Consider the following 19,480-nt stretch of genomic DNA (forward strand, 5'->3'; position numbering starts at 1 on the left):
CTCATCACTGAAAAGATAGCGTCACTGAAAGATAAGCTAAAATGCCGATGTCACTTAAAAACTGGAAGGCAGGGTGGAGAAGTGTGTAACCGTGTTTTTCACATTGCAGTCGAATCTCTTATCTGGGTGATTGACGGTTTGTTTTCTTTCCTTCAGATCAGTATCAAGGTCATAGTACAGGACAAGTTCACTGGCACTGAGAAGCTCCTCTGTGTGGCTTTCTCTACGTTTGTGGCTAAACCAGTTGGAAAAGAAAAGGTAAATTTCCCACATGAGCAGATACCCTCCTTGTAAGCCAAGGACATAGGAATAACTGCTTCCGAATTATTTTTTTCTTCCTCAAGATTTTTTATTCATTGATATTTATTGGTATTATCCTGTGGTTACATCATAGAGCTGAAGAGGAATATCTTTTGAGAGGAATACCTTAAAGGGGAAAAAAGTACCAACTTTATAAAGGAGGAAAACAGTGTTTTAAATTATCTGAAAGTCATATCTACTTAAAAATATTGCTTACTGGATTAATTCTTTTTTTGGTCATGGAGTTCAAAATTAAGTTGGACTTTTTCTCCTTTTTTAAGCAGGAAAAATTCGGCAACTAGTTGAAAGTCATGGTCCAATCATTTTTTAGACCTTCAGGAAAGTATCAAAGTTGCTGAGTTAGTAAAATTTAAAAATAAACTTTAGGGCATCTGGGCTGAAAACATCCTTGAAAGGAATATTGTGTCCTTGTACATTGCCCAGCTCCCACCCAGCCAGAGCCTAGCTCTACCTCAGAGTAGGATTGCCAGGATTTCCTCCATGTTGCTTCCATTCAGACGTAGGGGAAATCGGCACACTTGAAAACGGTAATAACTCAGATTATAATACGAGTATGTCACTCAAGAACGATAAAGAAACAGGGGAAGGTGGCTTCTCCTAATCACTTGCCAGTGACGAGGCCTACTGCTCACTCTTCCCTGGTGCCCTCGATCTTCCCCATAGCAGTCACACAGCTGTGCCAACACAGCTTGAACCAAGTCTTGCTCCACTGCCGCCAGCCAAGGGGACCACCGAGCCATGCTTTACAGCTGCTCCAAACCTAGGCCAATGGCACAGCTGGGCGACATCACCATCATGCTTGGCTGGCAGATGACCCCACAGAATTTTGGTACCTGGAGTACTTTCTGTAATACAGGCCTCATGTTATAAATGTGCCGCAGGCCAATTCCCATTGCCAAAGGGATGCTTTCCAAACTGAAGTGCGCATCTATCTGCTAATTACATTATCGAAACAATGAAAATGCTGCTTCCTGGGACATAAGCTGGACCTTGTAAGTCATTGATAAAGCATCACAGAGACCCTGCGTTCATGAAAAATCTAAGCAGTGAGAGAGGTCACCTTCAGTTTCTTCTTGATTCTCTTGAAAACCTTTAGACTTTTCAGAATGGGAGTGTCATGGGGTAGGTACAGAGTTCCCACACTTGACAGCAAATGACAGGATGGAGAATCCATCACCATCCTTTGCTTCACATGGAAGAAGAGGCCATGTTTTCCCCCTCCAGCCTCATACTTCTCATTCTGGATTTAGGAACAAGTGGAATAGGTACATGTGGGCACACCTCAGTCCCATCTCTACAGAGACGAGAACTGGCTTCCAGGAGCCACTCTGGGGAGCCAGCTACCTTATGGTGTTATGACAACTAGCTACTTCAGTCAACATAAACGGGAAAGCATCTTTCCCAGATGAGCTAATTTTCTAGTTGGTACCTTCTTATTTGATAGCACATTATGTGGAGAGGCGTGAAAGGCTGGGGTTTGGTTTGAACCACAAGGAATACCAGACTCTCTATCCCAAGTGAGTTCATTCCAGGACAAAACTGGCAATGATTAACAAGATTTGGTTCAACAGTTGCACGGAGCAAGTAGTTAGAAGGGCCCACAAGACTACACTGTGTGGAAGGAAGAAGGCAGCAGAAGGATGGTCCGTGACCTTCAGAGGGCGTCAGCTTCTAGGCAGCACTTGCTCTCAGGTTTATTTTCAGGCACACAAAATGTACTTCATGGACTAGGAATCATCACATCAGATGCAAGGGTCTTCTTTTCAGAGGAGGCAAGGTACAAATTTCCCAGGCTACCTAATATATTCTGCTGATCATGCAACCAAAATGTGACATCCCAGAGAGTCACCGTCAATCTACACATTCCTGACACATGAGACAGGCAACTCAGGGAGCCTTGGACTTTAAGCAGCACATTGCAAGTCACTAGATTTTTCACCCTTATCTGGGTAAAGGGTCAGGTTCAGACCGGAGGTATCTTGGAGCTGCCAAGACCTTTCACACACAGAACCAGCACGTGGGCATCTGTAGGGGAGCTGGAGCCTGGACACTGCATCCCAGGACTCGGGAGGGCAGCTGAAGCGTTATGCTGACGTATTGATTCTTTCAGTTTACCTAGTAGACACTGTTTTGGCCATGTGATGAAACATCCAAATCAGGAATACCTCTCGGTACAAGATGGTTTTCTCTAGAATGACTTTATTAACTCCCCTTGATATCTTAATTTTGTAAAAAAAAAAAAAAAAAAAAAAAAGGAAAAATTATCAATACAAATTCAGTTGGAATTATAGCTCCACACCTTATTCATTGATTTCATATTTTATAGAATTTACACATATATTAATTTTTATTGAAAATAGATTTTTGTCTCCGACAATATATCCTGACCATGCTTTCCCCTCCCTCCGCTGCTCCAAGCTCCCCACACCTGTCCTATAGTCCATATCCACTCCCCCTCCATTTCCTCTTCAGAAAACAGCAGGCCTTCAAGAGACAACAGCCAAACAGGACAGCACATGATAGAATAAGACAAGGCAAAAGCCCTCCTAGATTCTATGATCCCACAGAAAAGTTATCAAATGAGAAAAATAAACAAGGATGGCTTTCAAATGAGAAATAACAAAACCTATTTTGATCTTTCAATTGAAAACATTTGAAGACAAATTTTCACCAGAATGTTTCCTGGAAGCACCCATAAATAGTCTATTTACTTGAGTTAAAAAGCCATATAGCATGTCATCTGCTTTTGCAGAATTCACATTGGGCATTTATAATTTATTATAATTTAAGGAAGCAGTGTAAGACAAATCCAAAGCCAAACTTTCTTCCTCCAGGTCCATTTAAAACCGGTCCCGCTTCAGACTGAGCAAGACCAAGTAGAGCACAGTCTGGCGTCGGAGAGAAGGAAAGTTCGCCTACAGCATGAGAACACCTTCAACAACATCATGAAGGAAAGCGGCAGGTTTGATGGTGGGTGCGTCTACAGAGAGGAACTCTCTATGGCGTGGCACAGGAAGGGGGCTTTCTTAGAGCGCACGCTTTCACAATGCAGCTTGGATGAGGCTGGACCTGTTTCCTGACAGACCCAGGCAGTAGGGAAGAAAAGGCCTGGGCATTCAGCGTATCCACAGTGACTTAGGCCTCCAGGCTAGAATTGTTCTGGAGGAGGAAGTGGGAGACAAGAGATGAAGTCTTGGTGGTTATTAGCCAGCAAGCCCTTAGCTGCATGGGGGATGAAGGGGTGGTGACCAGGGCACATTGATCCGGAGCTTCCCAGATCACTAAGCATTTTCTCAACCAAGGCTTCATAGGAACCATATATCTTCTCAATACAGAAGGGAACTCCAAGCAGGAAGAAGCCTGCTGGAGGACCCCTACCATAAGAAAGGAAGGGAAAGAGTTCATTAATATTTCCTAGTGGTTTCCTGAGTGCTTTGATGTCATAGTTCCCCTTCTGAGTCTTCGGTCTTTCTCTTTATTTGACTCCATCTTGAAAACCCCAAGAGAGAACACAGTAGGAGAGAGGAGATGGAGTGAGCCAACCCAGGGGGCTGGAGAAGCCGACAGACGCTCCAACTCCCCTGACTCTGAAGGAGAGCATGGAAAAGGGGAAAAGGAAGAAGAGGACGGGAGTAGGTCAAGATAGAATGGGAAGGAGGGAGAGGACAAGGACATGTGTAAAGGCCAGAGATGGGAAGAGAAGATAGCATGTCAGAAGTATGGAGGCCTCGTGCTGACCAAGAGGCATTATCGGGGTCATGGGACAACCCAACAGAAAACCACTGGGTACGAGAGAAAATGTCCAAGATTTCTGCCTTGAGAGGATAGTTCTAGTTCAGTCTTCAGGACCCTCAAGGTCAATGGCATTGTTTACCAGAACAGAAAATCTTGATCACGACTCAAGGCTGATCAGGATGGTTGATATGGTCATTACTGAAGTAGAAGATGACTTTAGGAAAAAGTGCATGCATGTTGATGTTGTACTTCACAGTTCCTGAATATTGGTATGATGTGACGACCTCATAAAGGGCAATATCCACTATCAGTTACGGAATTAGAGACTTCATCATTAAGTTTACAATGCTTTGAAGAGTCTCTTTTAGAAGATGGTCTTAATTCTAAGATGTGTTTAGATGCATTTTTCCTAAAGACTGAAGTCAGTGAACCATGATAATATTCCTAAGGCAAACCAGGCAACCACTAATAAAAAACAAAACCAAAAAGGCCATCAGCCCAAGTCCACCTTGTTGTCTTCTCACCACAAAACTCCAGGAAGGAAATGAGATGACAAAGTTCCTCACATCTGCTTTAGTCTTAACTCAGGGAAATGCCAGTAGTTAATGTGGCTCTTTTTTCTTTTCGGTTTTTTGAGACAGGGCTTCTTTGTGTAGCTTTGCGCCTTTCCTCGATCTTGCTCTGTAGACCAGGCTGGCCTCGAACTCACAAAGATCCACCTGGCTCTGCCTCCTGAGTGCTGGGATTAAAGGCATGTGCCACCACTGCCTGGCTGTTAATGTGGCTCTTAATGAGTCTGTGCAGTTACCCAGCCTTCACTGGCCTTCCTTTCCACATAATCATTTTCTTCAAAAAATGCTTCTGTCCTTACTGAGGTTACAGCACCTGAGTTTTTAAGGGGAATGTAGGAATAAGTCACTGAAGAGTAACAAGGTTCTTTGGTAATTTCAGAAGGAAGTTCTAACATCTGTGTGTATTTATCCCAAATCTTGCAAGAACATGCTTGACCCTCCCCAGCCATCGCTCTCACATCAGTGTCTCATGGATCATTTTCCAATGTTTTAACTTGAGAACTCGAGAGAAGAGTTCTCCTGAGGAAAAAGGCATCCCTGGGCTGAGTGAGGGGCTGGTCAGATGGTCTGGTACTAACCGGAAGAATTGAATGTGTGATTGTGGATGGGATCATGTACTGTCTTGTGGATGTCTGACTCCTTCCCTCTCAGCATCAAGAAAGAAAGGACCTGTCAACTGCTCAGTTCTATCTAGTACAGATGCATTACACTCCTACCATGTGCAAGGAACAAGCTTGCCATAAGAGGCAAAAAAGATGAATAATGCAAGGTCGTTGCACTGGACAAACCCATGCCCCAGTGCTGGGTACATGAATAGTTCCAAAATAATGTAGACAGTGATCAAAGAAGTGGGCCCCAGATTCTGTGTGCCCAGGGGAGGACCCCTGAGAGGGTCCAGAATGATTGAGGGAGATGCTGTGTTATTAAGGAAAAGGAGTTAAACAGTCACATTGCCATCCAGTTTAATTTTCCTAGGAGGCTGATCAGAGCAGATCCATGGTTGCTTCAATTTAGAATTACATTTTTTTAAAGCTTTTCTCACTGATTTAACTTAATCTAGTCCAACACGAATCATCCTATATTCTTTTCAATGAAGCAACTTTTCATCTAATTCTATTCTGTCAATCTGATCTTACTTTTGGAAATATTACTAACTTCCATGTCACCAATGATACCACAGAACTTAGAGGCAATTTTCTCCAAGAAAGAACGATGGACTGTGGTCTGTCTGCTCCCTGTCCCTTAGGTCTCAGAGAGTCTGGTTTTGATTCAGAAGCATGTTCTAAAAGAAGGTAGACAGGTTATCATTAGTGAACTAAGACAGATGTTCTCAACCTGTGGGTCGCAACCCCTTTGAGAGTCAAATGACCCTTTCCCAGGGATCACATATCAGATATCCTGCATATCAGATATTTACATTATGATTCATAACAGTATCAAAATTGCAGTTATGAAATAGCAACAAAAATAATCGTATGGTTGGGGGTCACCACAGCATGAGGAACTGTATGAAAGGGTCGCAGCGTTAGGAAGGTTGAGAACCACTGAACTAAGGGATCTCTAATATCAGACTGATTAAGTCATCTTCATCTTTTAAGGTGTTGCATGAGAGAAATGAGTAGTGTTGGAATACTGGGAAAGTTGATTCCAGACTCTATGTTTTCATAAGAAAAGTGGAAAAAAATGAGATTAGGTTTGTAAGAGGATGATTGGAATGTGTTATTGTACCACTAGATCACTAAGGGTGAGGAGAACTAAATTTTGAGCTACTTGTCATATAAAATCAGATCTTCAGAGCATTGTCCTGGTTGAACCTTTCTGGACGTGCAGAATGAAAACAAGACCTGGAATAAAATGACCTGAATTCAGGTCAAAGATCCCGATCTAAAAAATACAGAACAAATGTGAAATTGACCAACAAAATGATGAAACAATACCTTCAAAACATTCAAGGGACAACCGTTGAACTTGATCACTTGGCTTACAGAATGAGGTCTGTTTACTATATACACTCAGCTCTAGTCAGGTCTGGGATCCTGAACTGTTCTCTGGACCTGGGGACACTCTATTTTTTTTCTCCATTGATAGGCTATTATCTACAAGAAGACACACTTGCACACAAAAGATACTTATCTTCAATCCACTTCTGCAAACATGCCCTGGCTGATGCCTGTATGCATTTAACCTGACCAGGGAGGGATTCTGCAGTGTTCCTTGTGTGTGCTGTGTATGTATCTTCAGAGAAGTGAATGACATTTTCTTTAGCTGTCCCTCAGAAAAGAGGATACTACCTACTGATGGGTGGGTTTTTTTTTTTTAACAACAATTCTCAGATAGAATAGTCATGTATATGCTCCGGTAGTACAAGAGTTAAAGGCTTAGATTGTTAATCATTTTATAATATAGCTTATAGTTAGTTTCTAATAAACTAAGTTAATACTTTCTTTTGAATAAAAATATACCATTTGGACAAGCAATATTGAACTGAAAATCTCTCAATCAGCACTAACTCATCATGTTTTTAGAATCTCATCTAATAAAATCAATTTTGCAATCAGAGAGCAGGGTACGGTGGCATGCACCTGAATCCCAGATACTCTCTGGGCTGATGCAGAAAGATTGTTTGAACTCGGGAGTTCTGAGCCAGCCTGCACAGCATAACAAGATCCCATTTCAGAAAAATAGTTAGAAAGTTGAAAATAAATAGAAGTTAGAAGAGGTTAAGATTTTTACATGTCTTTAAAATCAGCCAGAAAACAAAACAGTTTTGTTTATCATAATGTGGTAGACTTGACAATCTGAGGAAAATCTACAGATTGTTTGCAAATCTGTCTCAGCAGTCAGAAAGGAAGAGAAAACAGGGACACAGACAAAGGCTTGAGAACACCAAAGAAGCAGAGAGACTGTGCTCAACCCAGCATTGGCTCTGGAACCTGCAGGTACCCAAGGCCACAGACCGGGGGAAGAGTCAGGCACTTGTCATAGGTCAAAGGGTGAACCAGGATATCATGGGGAGCTGCTGTCCTCCAGGGACTCTCCATGAGTCCCCTAGAAAAGCCCCACCTTCAGAGAGCCCTGGTGGGTGCCTTTCTCTCTTGACATTAGCCTTGGGTGGCACAGGGGGAGTCAGTCCCTTCCAGAATCCAGTCCCAAGTTTATCTCCATGCAGAGTTGGTGCTAGAAATGCACAAGCAGCCTGTGCAGAAGCAGGTCACATGACTGCTAGTGTACTATGGACCTCTTCTAGGCCCCCTGTTATTGCAACAGCATATAAATCCACTGTGGATAAGAGACTGGCCAAGCTTTGGGGACTTCCACAATTTCCTGGGAACAGGACTTCCAATGAAATCTCACAAAGACTGAAATCAATAAAGACCCAAAGATCTAGAAGTGACACCAGAACCACAAAGTTTGAAGGAGGTCCATCAAGACTATTTCATAGAAGATGACAGAGTAACAAGGTCACTGTAACTTATGGAGTATGGGCTTGGGATGCAGCCTGGTGCTTGAGTGCCCGTTAAACATGAGACCTTAGAGGCAATGTGCAGTGCCATTACTTACTTAATTAGATGAGAAAGGAAAGAGAATCAAAGTGTGATTCAAGAACAAAGAGATGATCTAAAAAGTTTGACAAGGAAATAAGGGGATTGTGTGGTGATGTATTGAGTCTCCCAATATTGTACACCCTAATAAAGTTTATCTGAGGATCAGAGAAAGAAGCCAGCCATGTTCTCACCACTTGGAGATCCTTGGCCAAAGAGACCTACTTCCTGTATACCCATGCCTATATGCCTTTCTGTTCTGCCATCTCATTTCCTCTCTCTGCCCAGCTACACCACTTCCTCTTCCTGCCTAGCTCTGTCTCTTCCTGTCTTCCTGTACAGACTTCCAGACCTTTATGGTTAGTGCTGGGATTAAAGGTATGTACCACCACATCTGGCTCTGTTTCCAGTGTGGCCTTGAACTCACAGAGATCCAGTCAGATCTCTGCCTTTTGAGTCATAGGATTAAAGGTGTGTGCTACCATTGCCTGACCTCTATGTTTACTATGGCTGGCTTTTCCTCTGATCCTCAGATAAACTTTATTAGGGTGCACAATATTGGGGGACACAATACATCACCACATTTCCCCTTTTTTGTCTAAAATAAAAAATAAAAAATGTTATAACTAATGTAAGAAAAACTATATACAATAATTGCAATAACTATATACAATATATAAGCAATAAATACATCAACAATGTCTAGTCCATTTGCACAATTTCTTGAAAATTTCAGAGAAAATACTTTATTATCCATCCTATTTTAGTGAATTGAAAGAATTGTATTAAATTTATCTCCTATCCTAATTTGCATTACCAAACTATGTTTTGATGTCTTTCAAACTTACATACTTTACACCTCTTACTGAGTTTCTTTTCTGAATTTCTTGATGGAGAAAACTATAATTATAACTACCTAATCTTCAACTCCCTCAGAGACCTGAGAAGGAAATAATATTACCTAGTAAAACAGGAAGTACAAACAAGTGACTTTCAAAAAATGTGAGTTATGACAGAAACAGCCAGCTACCTGGACAGTCACCCAAGGTTTCTCTGCAATGTTGGGGCATCATCTTCAGCCTACAGGCTTAGCATATCTGACAGACTCATCTGTGAAGCAGGATTTTCTAAAGAGCTTTCCTACCTTGTCTTGGCAAGGATCGACAGTCCTTTGTTTTGTGTCCTGTCTGTCCATTTTGGACAGCATACTGTCAGCAGTCGATGCAAGGGCACTTTGTTGCCCAGTGGCTACCTTTGGCTACAATGGAAGTTACCTCCATGTGGAGTTTCTTCAATTCCCATCACTTTCTCTAAAGTAGATTGGTGCTGCCAGGAGCAGACATGTCTCATAGTCATAAAAAAAGAAAAAAATCTATGCCATTAAAACATCTTAAATGCCATGTTCTGTAGATCTCTGAAGGATTTGAACATGACCTGTCTATCTAAAATATATCTCTGCTTGACCTTGAAAAATACCTAATATGACTACAAGTTCAATTATAATGTCTAACTACTAACTTTTATTTCTTTATATCCTAGTAGTTGGTAATAATAACTTTCAAGGATTAGCAAATTGCATTATATTACATTGTTAAATGAACTGTATAGGTACAATATCTTGAACAAGATTAGAACTATATGTACAGTATTTTTTAACAAAATCAATCTCAAATTTGTATCAATATACATAATTTGTATACAATATAAAAATCCAATCTAATGAAAATATTTAAAACTAGTAGTTGCCTTTTAAAAGTAGATTCAATAATCTACCTTTTTAAATCTATATCATGTCTATATCCTCTCTTTTTTCTTTTCAGAGTAGTTTCAATAATCTACCCTTTATTCTATCATCTCGATGTCTTTTTTTTTCACAGTAGATTCAATAATCAACCTCTTACCTATATCCTCCTTTTCCTTTTTCTTTTTTCAAACAAGAACCTTAAATCTAGTCTGCTTTGTTTAGCCTTTTTCCTGACCATTAACAATAACAACTTGTAACCAATCATCCTAAACAATGACAATTATCCAAAATTCATAGAAAAACCAAAAACCACCTACCTCACCTCTTGGGAATGTGGGTGTCATGTTCTTAAAATTACTTCTTGCTGTTTGGGGGTGAAGGCATCTTTAGGGGATCCTGAAAAGAAAAATTTGGAGTTAATTGTCAAGTCCTGGGAGAGGTAGCTGTATCATTTGTTGTCCAGTCTCTGCATAATGCAAAAGTGCAGGGCTTATCTCAAGTCCTTGCTCAAGTAGTCTGTGAGGTTGGATCATCTCAGCTAGCCATCTTGAAATTGTCCTGAGCAGTTTGTAGTCCAAAGCCGATCTTTGGGTGGTGTTTGTCAGCTTAGTGATATTATTATTGTCCTGATATAATCGTCATTGTGGGACCCCATTATCTTTTTGGAGACTTTAGGTTTGTTATTAGGTGTGGTCATAATTCCCTGCAGAAAACTGATAGAGACTCAAACACAAAAACATGTACAGGCAGCTAGATGAAGCCTATTTTCTAGAATTAGCTAGTACTCTATATGTCCATTAATATCATGACAAAATTTAAAAAATATATACATTAATCTTATAAATTTTGATATAAAATGCATACCTTAAGAAAAATTTTAAAGAGTCAAAATAAATTCAAAGAATTGTGAGATTAGTGACAATAGAATAGTCCCTTAATTTTGGTTTTCTTCTGTCCCATATCAGATGGCTCTTATGACATGATACAGAGATTTTGCATTTTCTTTTAACAAGCATGTTTGGGTTTAGAGAAGGAGAGAGACATTCTCCAACTCCAAAGCTAGCTTTAATTTTTAATTGAACTGGGACTACATAAAGACCATTTATAACAAGCATCTATAGAGAACAGCAGAAACAAACATTTAGGAAGACTTATGAAATTTTATATGTGATAAACCAAGAGGTCAATTTACTTTTTTTCTTGGGACATTTTTTTTCTGAATGATTTGTCCTTTTTCTTCAGATGTTTCATTTGTCCAGTGTTCTTCAGATTCTTTAGCCTTCATTCTCCTGAAAAACAAAAACAAAAAACCTTCTTGGAGAGGTTCCCTTTTGGCAAGTTATATCTGACTAAATGAAAAGCATTTGTTAGTGGTATAAGTTAATCTAAATTGGATGGTCATACTGGTTGATGAACTATCACCTCTTCTAATTAAGAGGTCTCTCTTGTTCAAATCGAACCTTTATCAATTTTGATGATATCCATAGCTTATCTTCTCCTGGAGAAACAAAAGCAAAACCTTGTCCCCAACGTAACACACATCCTGGTTTCCATTCTGAGGTCAGCACATTCTTAAAGTACATATGCTGATTTAATTCTGTAGTTTCTTTCTATTATCCGATGTCTCTCTGCAGCTGTTTTCCTTTCTCATTAGCACTGAGAAAATTCAAAGTTAATAGAGCATTATGGAATCTATTTCTTGGGGAGGGTGGTGTTGTTACCCCTTTCTGTTTATTTAGCACATCCTTTAGATTTCTATTTGATCTTTCTGTGACTGCTTGGCCTGTAGGATTGTGTGGTATACCTGTAATATGCTTTATATTGTAATAAGCAAAAAACTGTTTCAGTTTACCAGAGACATATGATGGAGCATTGTCAGTTTTAATTTGTGCAGGTATGCCCATGATGGCCATAACTTCTAGCAAATGAGTGATTACAGAATCAGTCTTTTCAGAACTCGGAGCATTTGCCCATTGAAATCCTGAATAGATGTCCATGGTGTGGTGTACATATTTCAATTTTCTAAATTCTGCAAAGTGAAACACATCCATCTGCCAGATTTCATTCCTCTGAGTACCCTTTGTGTTACATCCTGCTGGTAGTAGAGTCTGGTTGTAAAAGGGACAAGGGGGATATTTCCTTATAATTTTCTTGGCTTGTTGCCAGGTTATGAAAAAAAATCCCCTTTTAAACCCTTTCTATTGACATGATGTTTTTTAATGAAATTCTGAGGCCTCCAGTACATTTCCTATCAATAGCTTATCAATCTTGTCATTGCCTTGTGGTGGAGGTCCTGGCAGATGGACCCATATGGGATCAGATGTGAGTTATATATAAGGGATGCTTCCTATTCCTGATAATATCTTGTAAATGAATAAATAAAAAAGTTAATCCTGACTCATCAGGGATAAATTCTGCAGTCTCAATATGTAATACCACTCTTTCAGCATACTAAGAGTCAGTAACTATGTTGAGAGGTTCCAAAAAGTCCATTAATACCATCAAAATAGCACATAATTCCAATTTTTGAACTAAATTATAAGGACTTTGAACCACTTAACTTAAATTTTATGATTTGTTACCTGCCTTTCCTGTTTGTTTGCATCTGTATAAAATGTAGGGGCTCCAGATATTGGAGTTTCCTATACAATGTGAGGCAGGAGCCAATCAGCTCTCTTTATAAGTTGAATTCTTTCGCTTTTGGGATATTTGTTGTTGGTATCTCCCAAAAAGTTACTGCAAGCTCTTTGCCAAGGTTCACTTTCTGCTCATAATTTGTCAATGTCCTCCTTAGTGAAAGGTACAACAATTTCTGCTGGGTCTATTCCTGCTAATTGACAAAGTCTCAATTTTCCTTTTAAAATCAACTCAGAGATCTTTTCCACATAAATTTTTAATTTTTTACTCTCTTTATTTGGTAGAAATATCCATTCCAGTATAATATCTTCCCTCTGCATTCAAATTCCTATAGGAGAATGCTTAGAGGATAAAATAACCAAAATGTAATCAATCTTGAATCCACATGATCCACATATCCTTCCTGTACTTTCTTTTCCACCAAGGCCAATTCTCTCTCAGCTTTAGCTGATAATTCTCTTGGACTATTTAAGTCCTTGTCACATTCTAAGGCTTTGAACAAATTACTCAGTTCATCGTTTTTTTACCCCAACAACAGTCCACAGATAGGAAATGTCTCCGAATAATCTTTGAAAGTCATTAAGAGTCCATAATCAATCTCTCCTAATTTGCACCTTTTGGGGTCTAACTTTTTTGTAGACCTATTTTAGATCTTAAATAGTTAATAGAATCTCCTCTTTGTATCTTTTCAGGAGCAATTTGTAATCCTCAACAAGGCAGAATTTTCTTTACTTCTTCAAACATTCTTTCTAAGGTATCTGCATTGAATCAGCTAGTAAAATATAGTCTGTGTAATGATAAATTATAGATTCAGGAAATTGTTTATGGATTACTTCCAGCAGCTGTCATACAAAATATTGGCACAGTGTTGGGCTATTTAACATTCCCTGTGGGAGAACCTCCATTGATATCTCATCTCTTAAGTGGCTGAGAATTATTATAAGTAGGCACAGACTCTGGGAGAATGTTGAAACAACAAGCTCAGTTAGTTATTCAGGAAGAGGAAAACCTTATATACCCTCCACCCCTCCCTGGGGGGAGGAGTGTCTGATGAATGTGCATCTGCTGGTGTGGCATGGCTGCCTCTCATTGGCCTCAGTTATTTCCAGATCATGTCTCAGGGGCTGTTGCTAAGGCCCTTAGGCAGACACAGGTTGGCTCTCAGAAAGTATCCTTTTAATGGTTTTGGGCCCACTGGCCCTCAAGCCTGTTAGGGATGAGTCATCCCACAGTGCACAGGAAAGAGGGGAGGGGCTGGTTGGTGAGTTTGGTAGTCCTGCAGGCTAGACCCGGACAGAGAGCTTGGAGGTCACGGGAAGGATTTGATAGTTCTTCTAGAACAATGGGAGCGTTGCCACAGTCTCAGCAAAGATCAGACATGATCGACAGAAGAAGGCGGAAATGAAAGAAACAGATCATCAGTTAGTTGTGAATCTAAAAATCTCTTTAGGAAGTGGAGCTAAAGGTGCCTGGTTCCACACTCTGGTCAATTGGAAGAAGCTGCTCCCGGAATGGCCCATTTCCTATTAATGACAGCTGGGTTTATATGAACATGAACACACTGCCAGCTGAGCTCTGCTGACCCAGCACAGTCCCTGGGATGTGGAGATCTCCTTCCCACAGCAGCATGCGAATTACTGGGTGATGCCGGCAGCAGGGCTGAGCCAAAGTAGTAACTGCTTTGCACTCAGAGCAAATGACTTCTCCATTGCTGAGAGTAAAACTAACCTGTGAATAAATGAAATATCCGAGTCCTAAGGCACAGAGGACACAGGGAAGAGCAGTGATGCAAATATCTCTTCTCCCGTGACTGTGCATAGGGGACCACATCCCCACGCTGCAGTTTATGGGGCTCCACATAGTGTCAGTGGCCCCTCCCACTCCAGAGACCTGATTTTAGTGACTTCAGTGAGGATAATTGACACAGGATCGATGGTCTGTATTTAAAGCACCTAACTTGAGTTTGTGCACTGGTATACAACAGTAAAGCTATCATTACCATCAAAATACTGGCAGATCATCATCAAAATCTCGACCCTTCTGTGCCCTTTTCCACCACAGAAAGCTCCAGTTTAAATGGAACTGTTACTTTAATCAAAATTCTGGTGTATTTGCTTAACAGGTAGGGGATTTCTCTCTCTCTCTCTCTCTCTCTCTCTCTCTCTCTCTCTCTCTCTCTCTCTCTCTCTCTGTGTGTGTGTGTGTGTGTGTGTGTGTGTGTGTGTGTGTGTGTGTGTGTGGTTTTTTGAGACAGGGTTTCTCTGTGTAGTTTTGGCGGTCCTGGAACTCGCTTTGTATACCAGGCTGGCCTTGAACTCATGGAGATCTGCCTGCCTCTACCTCCTGAGTGCTGGGATTAACACTAAGCCCGGCTGGGTTACTGTGGGAGGTCAGCTGTCACCTTTTAAAGGGTTCCTATGAGGAGAAGAGAGGGATAAGAAACTTTCAGATAGAAAGATAGCGGAGAGGAGACAGACAGAAACACAAGACAGCTTTGAAAGGACCTGGATCAAAATCCACCAGCCCCTTCTGTCTCTTCAAAAGGGCTTTTCATAACAATGCCAAGGGGCGGGTCCAAAGACTTCACTCTTGCTAGATCAAAGCATACCACACAGCCAAGTGTAGACCCTTCCAAACACTTGGTAAACGCGCCTGTGGTCAAATCCTTACCTTATGCAGCCCTGTTGGGTAGAGCAAGCTCAGATCTCATTAGGAAATCTCTGTGGGTCTCCAGAGGTTACCTGTCTCTTAAGGAGCCCTCCTGGTCTGTTATCAACCCAGAACACTGGAAGCAGCTGCTTTTCAGAGGGAGGCCACTCTTGAGAACCCCCTCACATCCTTGATGTAAGGTCTTAAGGATGATGTCATTTTCCCGAAAGAGAGCTGTGTTTGCTGAAGGGAAGCGAAAGTCCAGAGCAGGTCCTGTGGCTCATCCCCCTGTCTCTGCCGTCACCTCACAGATCCCATTTGCAATGGTGAAGAAGGAACGGCCACCACCATGGGCACCTCCGTCCAGAGCATTGAGCTCGTCCTCCCACCCCATGCCAACCATCATGGAAACACATTTGGCGGGCAGATTATGGCATGGATGGAGACGGTGGCAACCATTTCTGCAAGGTTCTCAGTGTGTGTTGGTCTGGGGGTGGGGGCCCAGGACACATGGCTTGAAGTGGTTTCCCTTTTCATAAATTATGCAAAAGCTGTGAAATGTCTGTTCTGTAGCCTTTCTTGCTCTGTGCACCAATCCAGGCATATTTGTTCTATGAAGGGAAAGTTTGGCTTTTAATCTCTGGATCAGCTCAGTGACTGGGGAGGCTGAGGAACAAGTGTGATCAACACTGGCTGGCAGTTGTCCTCACTGTGTTCTACCCCAATCGACAAGTCCCAGGACACTGGGGACCTTTGTCAGGAGCTGTCAGGATGAGTATGGCACTCTAATGACAGCAAAAAGCGTTGCTTTGCTTTCGGAGGGACTTCCGTAGAAGACAGACCAATGCCAGAGAGCCGCCATCCTCAGGAAGTAACCGCTGTGTTCCCCCAAATGTCGGAGGTTGTCTTCAGATCCCCTCCAAACTCCTCTTGAGACAAAGGAGTTGTCTGCTTAGAAAACAGGTTGCTTGCTTGTCTAGGGCAGCCGTTCAATGAAGTGGCTGTGTACGAGACTCCTCTGGAGGATGTCCATCTCTGGTTTTCTCTTCCCTGCGTTTCTTTAGCCGCCTGTGCCATGGGCACCCCTTTCTGAAGTCTGTGGACATGTTTAAATTCCGGGGACCATCCGCAGTTGGGGACCGCCTCGTCTTCAATGCCATAGTCAACAACACGTTTCAGAACAGGTAAAGTGTGCTCCTTGTTCTGACTCAGAGCGATGCACAAACCGGGCTCTCCTTTCAAATGAGGGTAGGGGCTGCATCCCAATACCGTCCAGTTGTTTTATCCCATAGAGTGTTGGGACATCCAGCTGGCCCAGGATGGTTCCAATTGGTACCTGCCAGCCTACCAGAATGAGTTCTTCCTTTCAGCATCCATGATGGGCTTGTTGCTTATGGTAGTGAGTTCAGACAACATCATAGTTATTTTTGTCATTCCCAGTACATAGTGAAAAGGTTTCACAAGGTGGTTTGTTTGTTTGTTTTTTTGTTTTTTTGGCTTTTTGAGACAGTGTTTCTCTGTGTAGCTTTGGAGCCTTTCCTGGAACTCACTCTGTAGCTCAAGCTGGCCTCAAACTCACAGAGATCTGCCAGCTTCTGCCTCCTAAGTGCTCAGATTAGAGGTGTGTGTCACCACCGACCTGTCTGTATTTTCTTCTTTTTAAGATGTATAATAAGAGGGGAGGGTATCTCTGTTTTCTGCCAAACTTCAGCCTTTCATTCTTTTAAACCATAGTACTATTGCTTTTAAGGAAGAAAACGTGTTTTGAGCACAGTTTAACTCACTGTCCCCTTGAACTAAATACGTCAATGGATGTGTATCCCAGTGGGAAAGGAAAACAGAAACTCACTCAGGCACTCCTGCAATACCCCAAAGTGGATTTTAGTAGTTGTACAGGTTTGCTGACATCCAAGGAGAAAAATCAGAGCCTTGTCCTCTTGTTGCTTGGTGGGAGGGGAGGCCGACCATGCCTCGGTCCTCCTTGCCCACCACCCTGCATCCCCCTTGCAGTGTGGAAGTTGGAGTGCGTGTTGAGGCCTTTGACTGTCAGGAGTGGGCCGAGGGCCGAGGCCGCCACATCAACAGCGCTTTTCTCATTTACAATGCTGTTGATGATCAGGAGGAGGCCATCATCTTCCCCAGAATCCAACCCATATCAAAGGTCAGTTTGTCACCATGCAAGCTTCAGTGACCTGTGGGCACAGAGCTCCATGCAGCTTCCCACCGGCCACTGTCTCCAGGAGGTTTGCTTTCTTCTATGCCTAACTAAGTACAATGGGGTTTTTCCCCCCCTCACATCACTCTGGTGATGCACCTCTCTCTACAATAGATGTTGTGGAGCATATGGCTTTCTGTGTCTCCTTTCGGAATCTGCCGTCATGTCTAGGGCATCCCGTTCTGGATGCTGCGCCACATTCATGGGAAACCCGTCTTTCTCATCCAGGAATCAACTTAGTGCTAATGCTCACCCACTCTAAAAACTCTCGAGTTAAATCTGTGTGATTTTAGTAGCAGAAATTTAAAAAATCTCCACTTTGAAAAGGAAATGAATGGCCGTCAAGGTCGCCGAGAGGCTCAGACCTCACAAGGAAGTATCACAGAGATGCGGAGTCCCAGCTAGTCTAGGGGAGGATACTTAAGGATTGCAGTGCCCACATATTAGAAACTGACTGGTTGTACTCTTTCTTTAAAGGATGATGTTCGGCGTTATCAGGGAGCTATCGCAAGAAGGAGAATTCGCCTAGGCAGGTAAAAGACATAAAGTGTGAGGATTTCATGGGCTATTCTCCATTTGACTGGCCACTCCTGGGGTCCCACATAATGGGGAAGAAAAGGCACCTAATGTTTCTTAAAAGTTAAAAATGATTCAGCCTGGAAATGGTTCTTCCTGATTCCCCCACCAAAGAGCATGGTTTTTTTTTTTTTTTTTAACAATCAACTTCAAATTAAGAAATTATCATGGGTCCTCTACTAAGCATAGAGGAAAAAAATGTTACTTAATATTTTATTTTATTTTTTTCAGGAAATACGTTATTTCCCACAAAAAAGAAGTTCCACTCAACACACAATGGGATATAAGCAAAAAGGTAACAGTTTGACAGTTTGGAATGCTTCAGGGAACATCACACAGGGAACATCAGGAACCCTCCTTGCTTAACAGGGCCAGGTTGTACCTACACGGTTAGGTAACAAGGTGAACTGTATAACCCTCCATTTCTAAATGATGCCACTGGTTATCTTGCTGTCAGATTTGAACTCTGTGAACAGCTTCCCAAGTCTGCCCCCAAGATGTTATGACACCAGCTGGCATGGGATGTCTCAATCTGGTGTCTTGCCTTGATTCGCAACGATTGGCATGCTTATCAACTTGAACTCTTATAGAGCAAGAAGGATTAGTTATGTCAAGGGAGATGGCTCAGTGGTTAAGAGCACCGGAAGCTCTTCCAGAGGACCCGGGTTCAATTCCCACATCCACTCGGAGGCTCACAACCATTTGTAACTCCAGTTCCGGGAGCTCTGGTGCCCTCTTCTGTCCTCCACAGGCACTGCACACACGTGGTGCACAGACATACATGTAGGCAAAATATCCATATTCATAAAATAAAAATAAACACTTTTTCGAAAAGAAGGATTAGTAATTTAAACATTTTTGGCAGCGAAATCTAATGCAGGATCCAAGTTTACGTATCACACACATTGTTACAAGTCACATGGAAGGGCATCTGTCTTGGCTCAGGATACCAACTCAAAGCATACACATCTGATAAGCACGTAGTTACCTTGTCTGGACTTTGAGATAGAAGTTAGATATTAGCAGTAGACAGTTTAGTTTGTGCTCAGCATTATCACTTTGGCTCAAAATACGCCTCCTCCAACACTGGCCTTGATTGAAACAGAAAATGATGGCCCCCAAGCCTATGTATTGAACACATAGCTTTAAATTTGTGTGTGTGTGTGTGTGTTTTAGGGATCCCTAAGTAATGCCAATGTGGAAGCTCTTAAAAATTTGGCATCCAAAAGCGGTTGGGAGATTACCACCACCTTGGAGAAGGTAAGTGCCCAATGTTTATGCTGTTGCTGCCCATAGCAGATTAAAGCCAGCATGGTTATCATGATTGTCAGGCCAATCCGATGCTTCGCTCAAGGGGCAACTGTTGTCAAGAGGTGGACTTCTTTCTAGCCCTGGGCCTTCCTGCTGGATGAGTTAGAGCACTGCTCATCTGTCCCCCACACCTCTGCCTCCTGGCAGGCCTGGGTTCTCACATCCCACCTTTCACCTC

The 19,480-nt window shown here is 42.0% G+C and overlaps 1 protein-coding gene across 1 annotated transcript in view; it reads left to right on the top strand.

The window, feature by feature from the left end:
- The window catches only part of Acot12 (acyl-CoA thioesterase 12), a 41,615-nt gene that overhangs the window by 12,828 nt on the left and 9,307 nt on the right, over window positions 1-19,480 (top strand). The window contains exons 4-11 of the mRNA XM_015998979.3: window positions 157-258; window positions 3,156-3,291; window positions 15,512-15,668; window positions 16,265-16,384; window positions 17,211-17,361; window positions 17,893-17,948; window positions 18,223-18,286; window positions 19,168-19,251. Coding sequence (XP_015854465.1) covers window positions 157-258; window positions 3,156-3,291; window positions 15,512-15,668; window positions 16,265-16,384; window positions 17,211-17,361; window positions 17,893-17,948; window positions 18,223-18,286; window positions 19,168-19,251 — 870 coding nt within the window. The remainder of the gene's footprint in view (window positions 1-156; window positions 259-3,155; window positions 3,292-15,511; window positions 15,669-16,264; window positions 16,385-17,210; window positions 17,362-17,892; window positions 17,949-18,222; window positions 18,287-19,167; window positions 19,252-19,480) is intronic.

The sequence above is a fragment of the Peromyscus maniculatus genome, chromosome 15, assembly GCF_049852395.1.
Source record: "Peromyscus maniculatus bairdii isolate BWxNUB_F1_BW_parent chromosome 15, HU_Pman_BW_mat_3.1, whole genome shotgun sequence".
Lineage (NCBI taxonomy): Eukaryota > Metazoa > Chordata > Mammalia > Rodentia > Cricetidae > Peromyscus > Peromyscus maniculatus.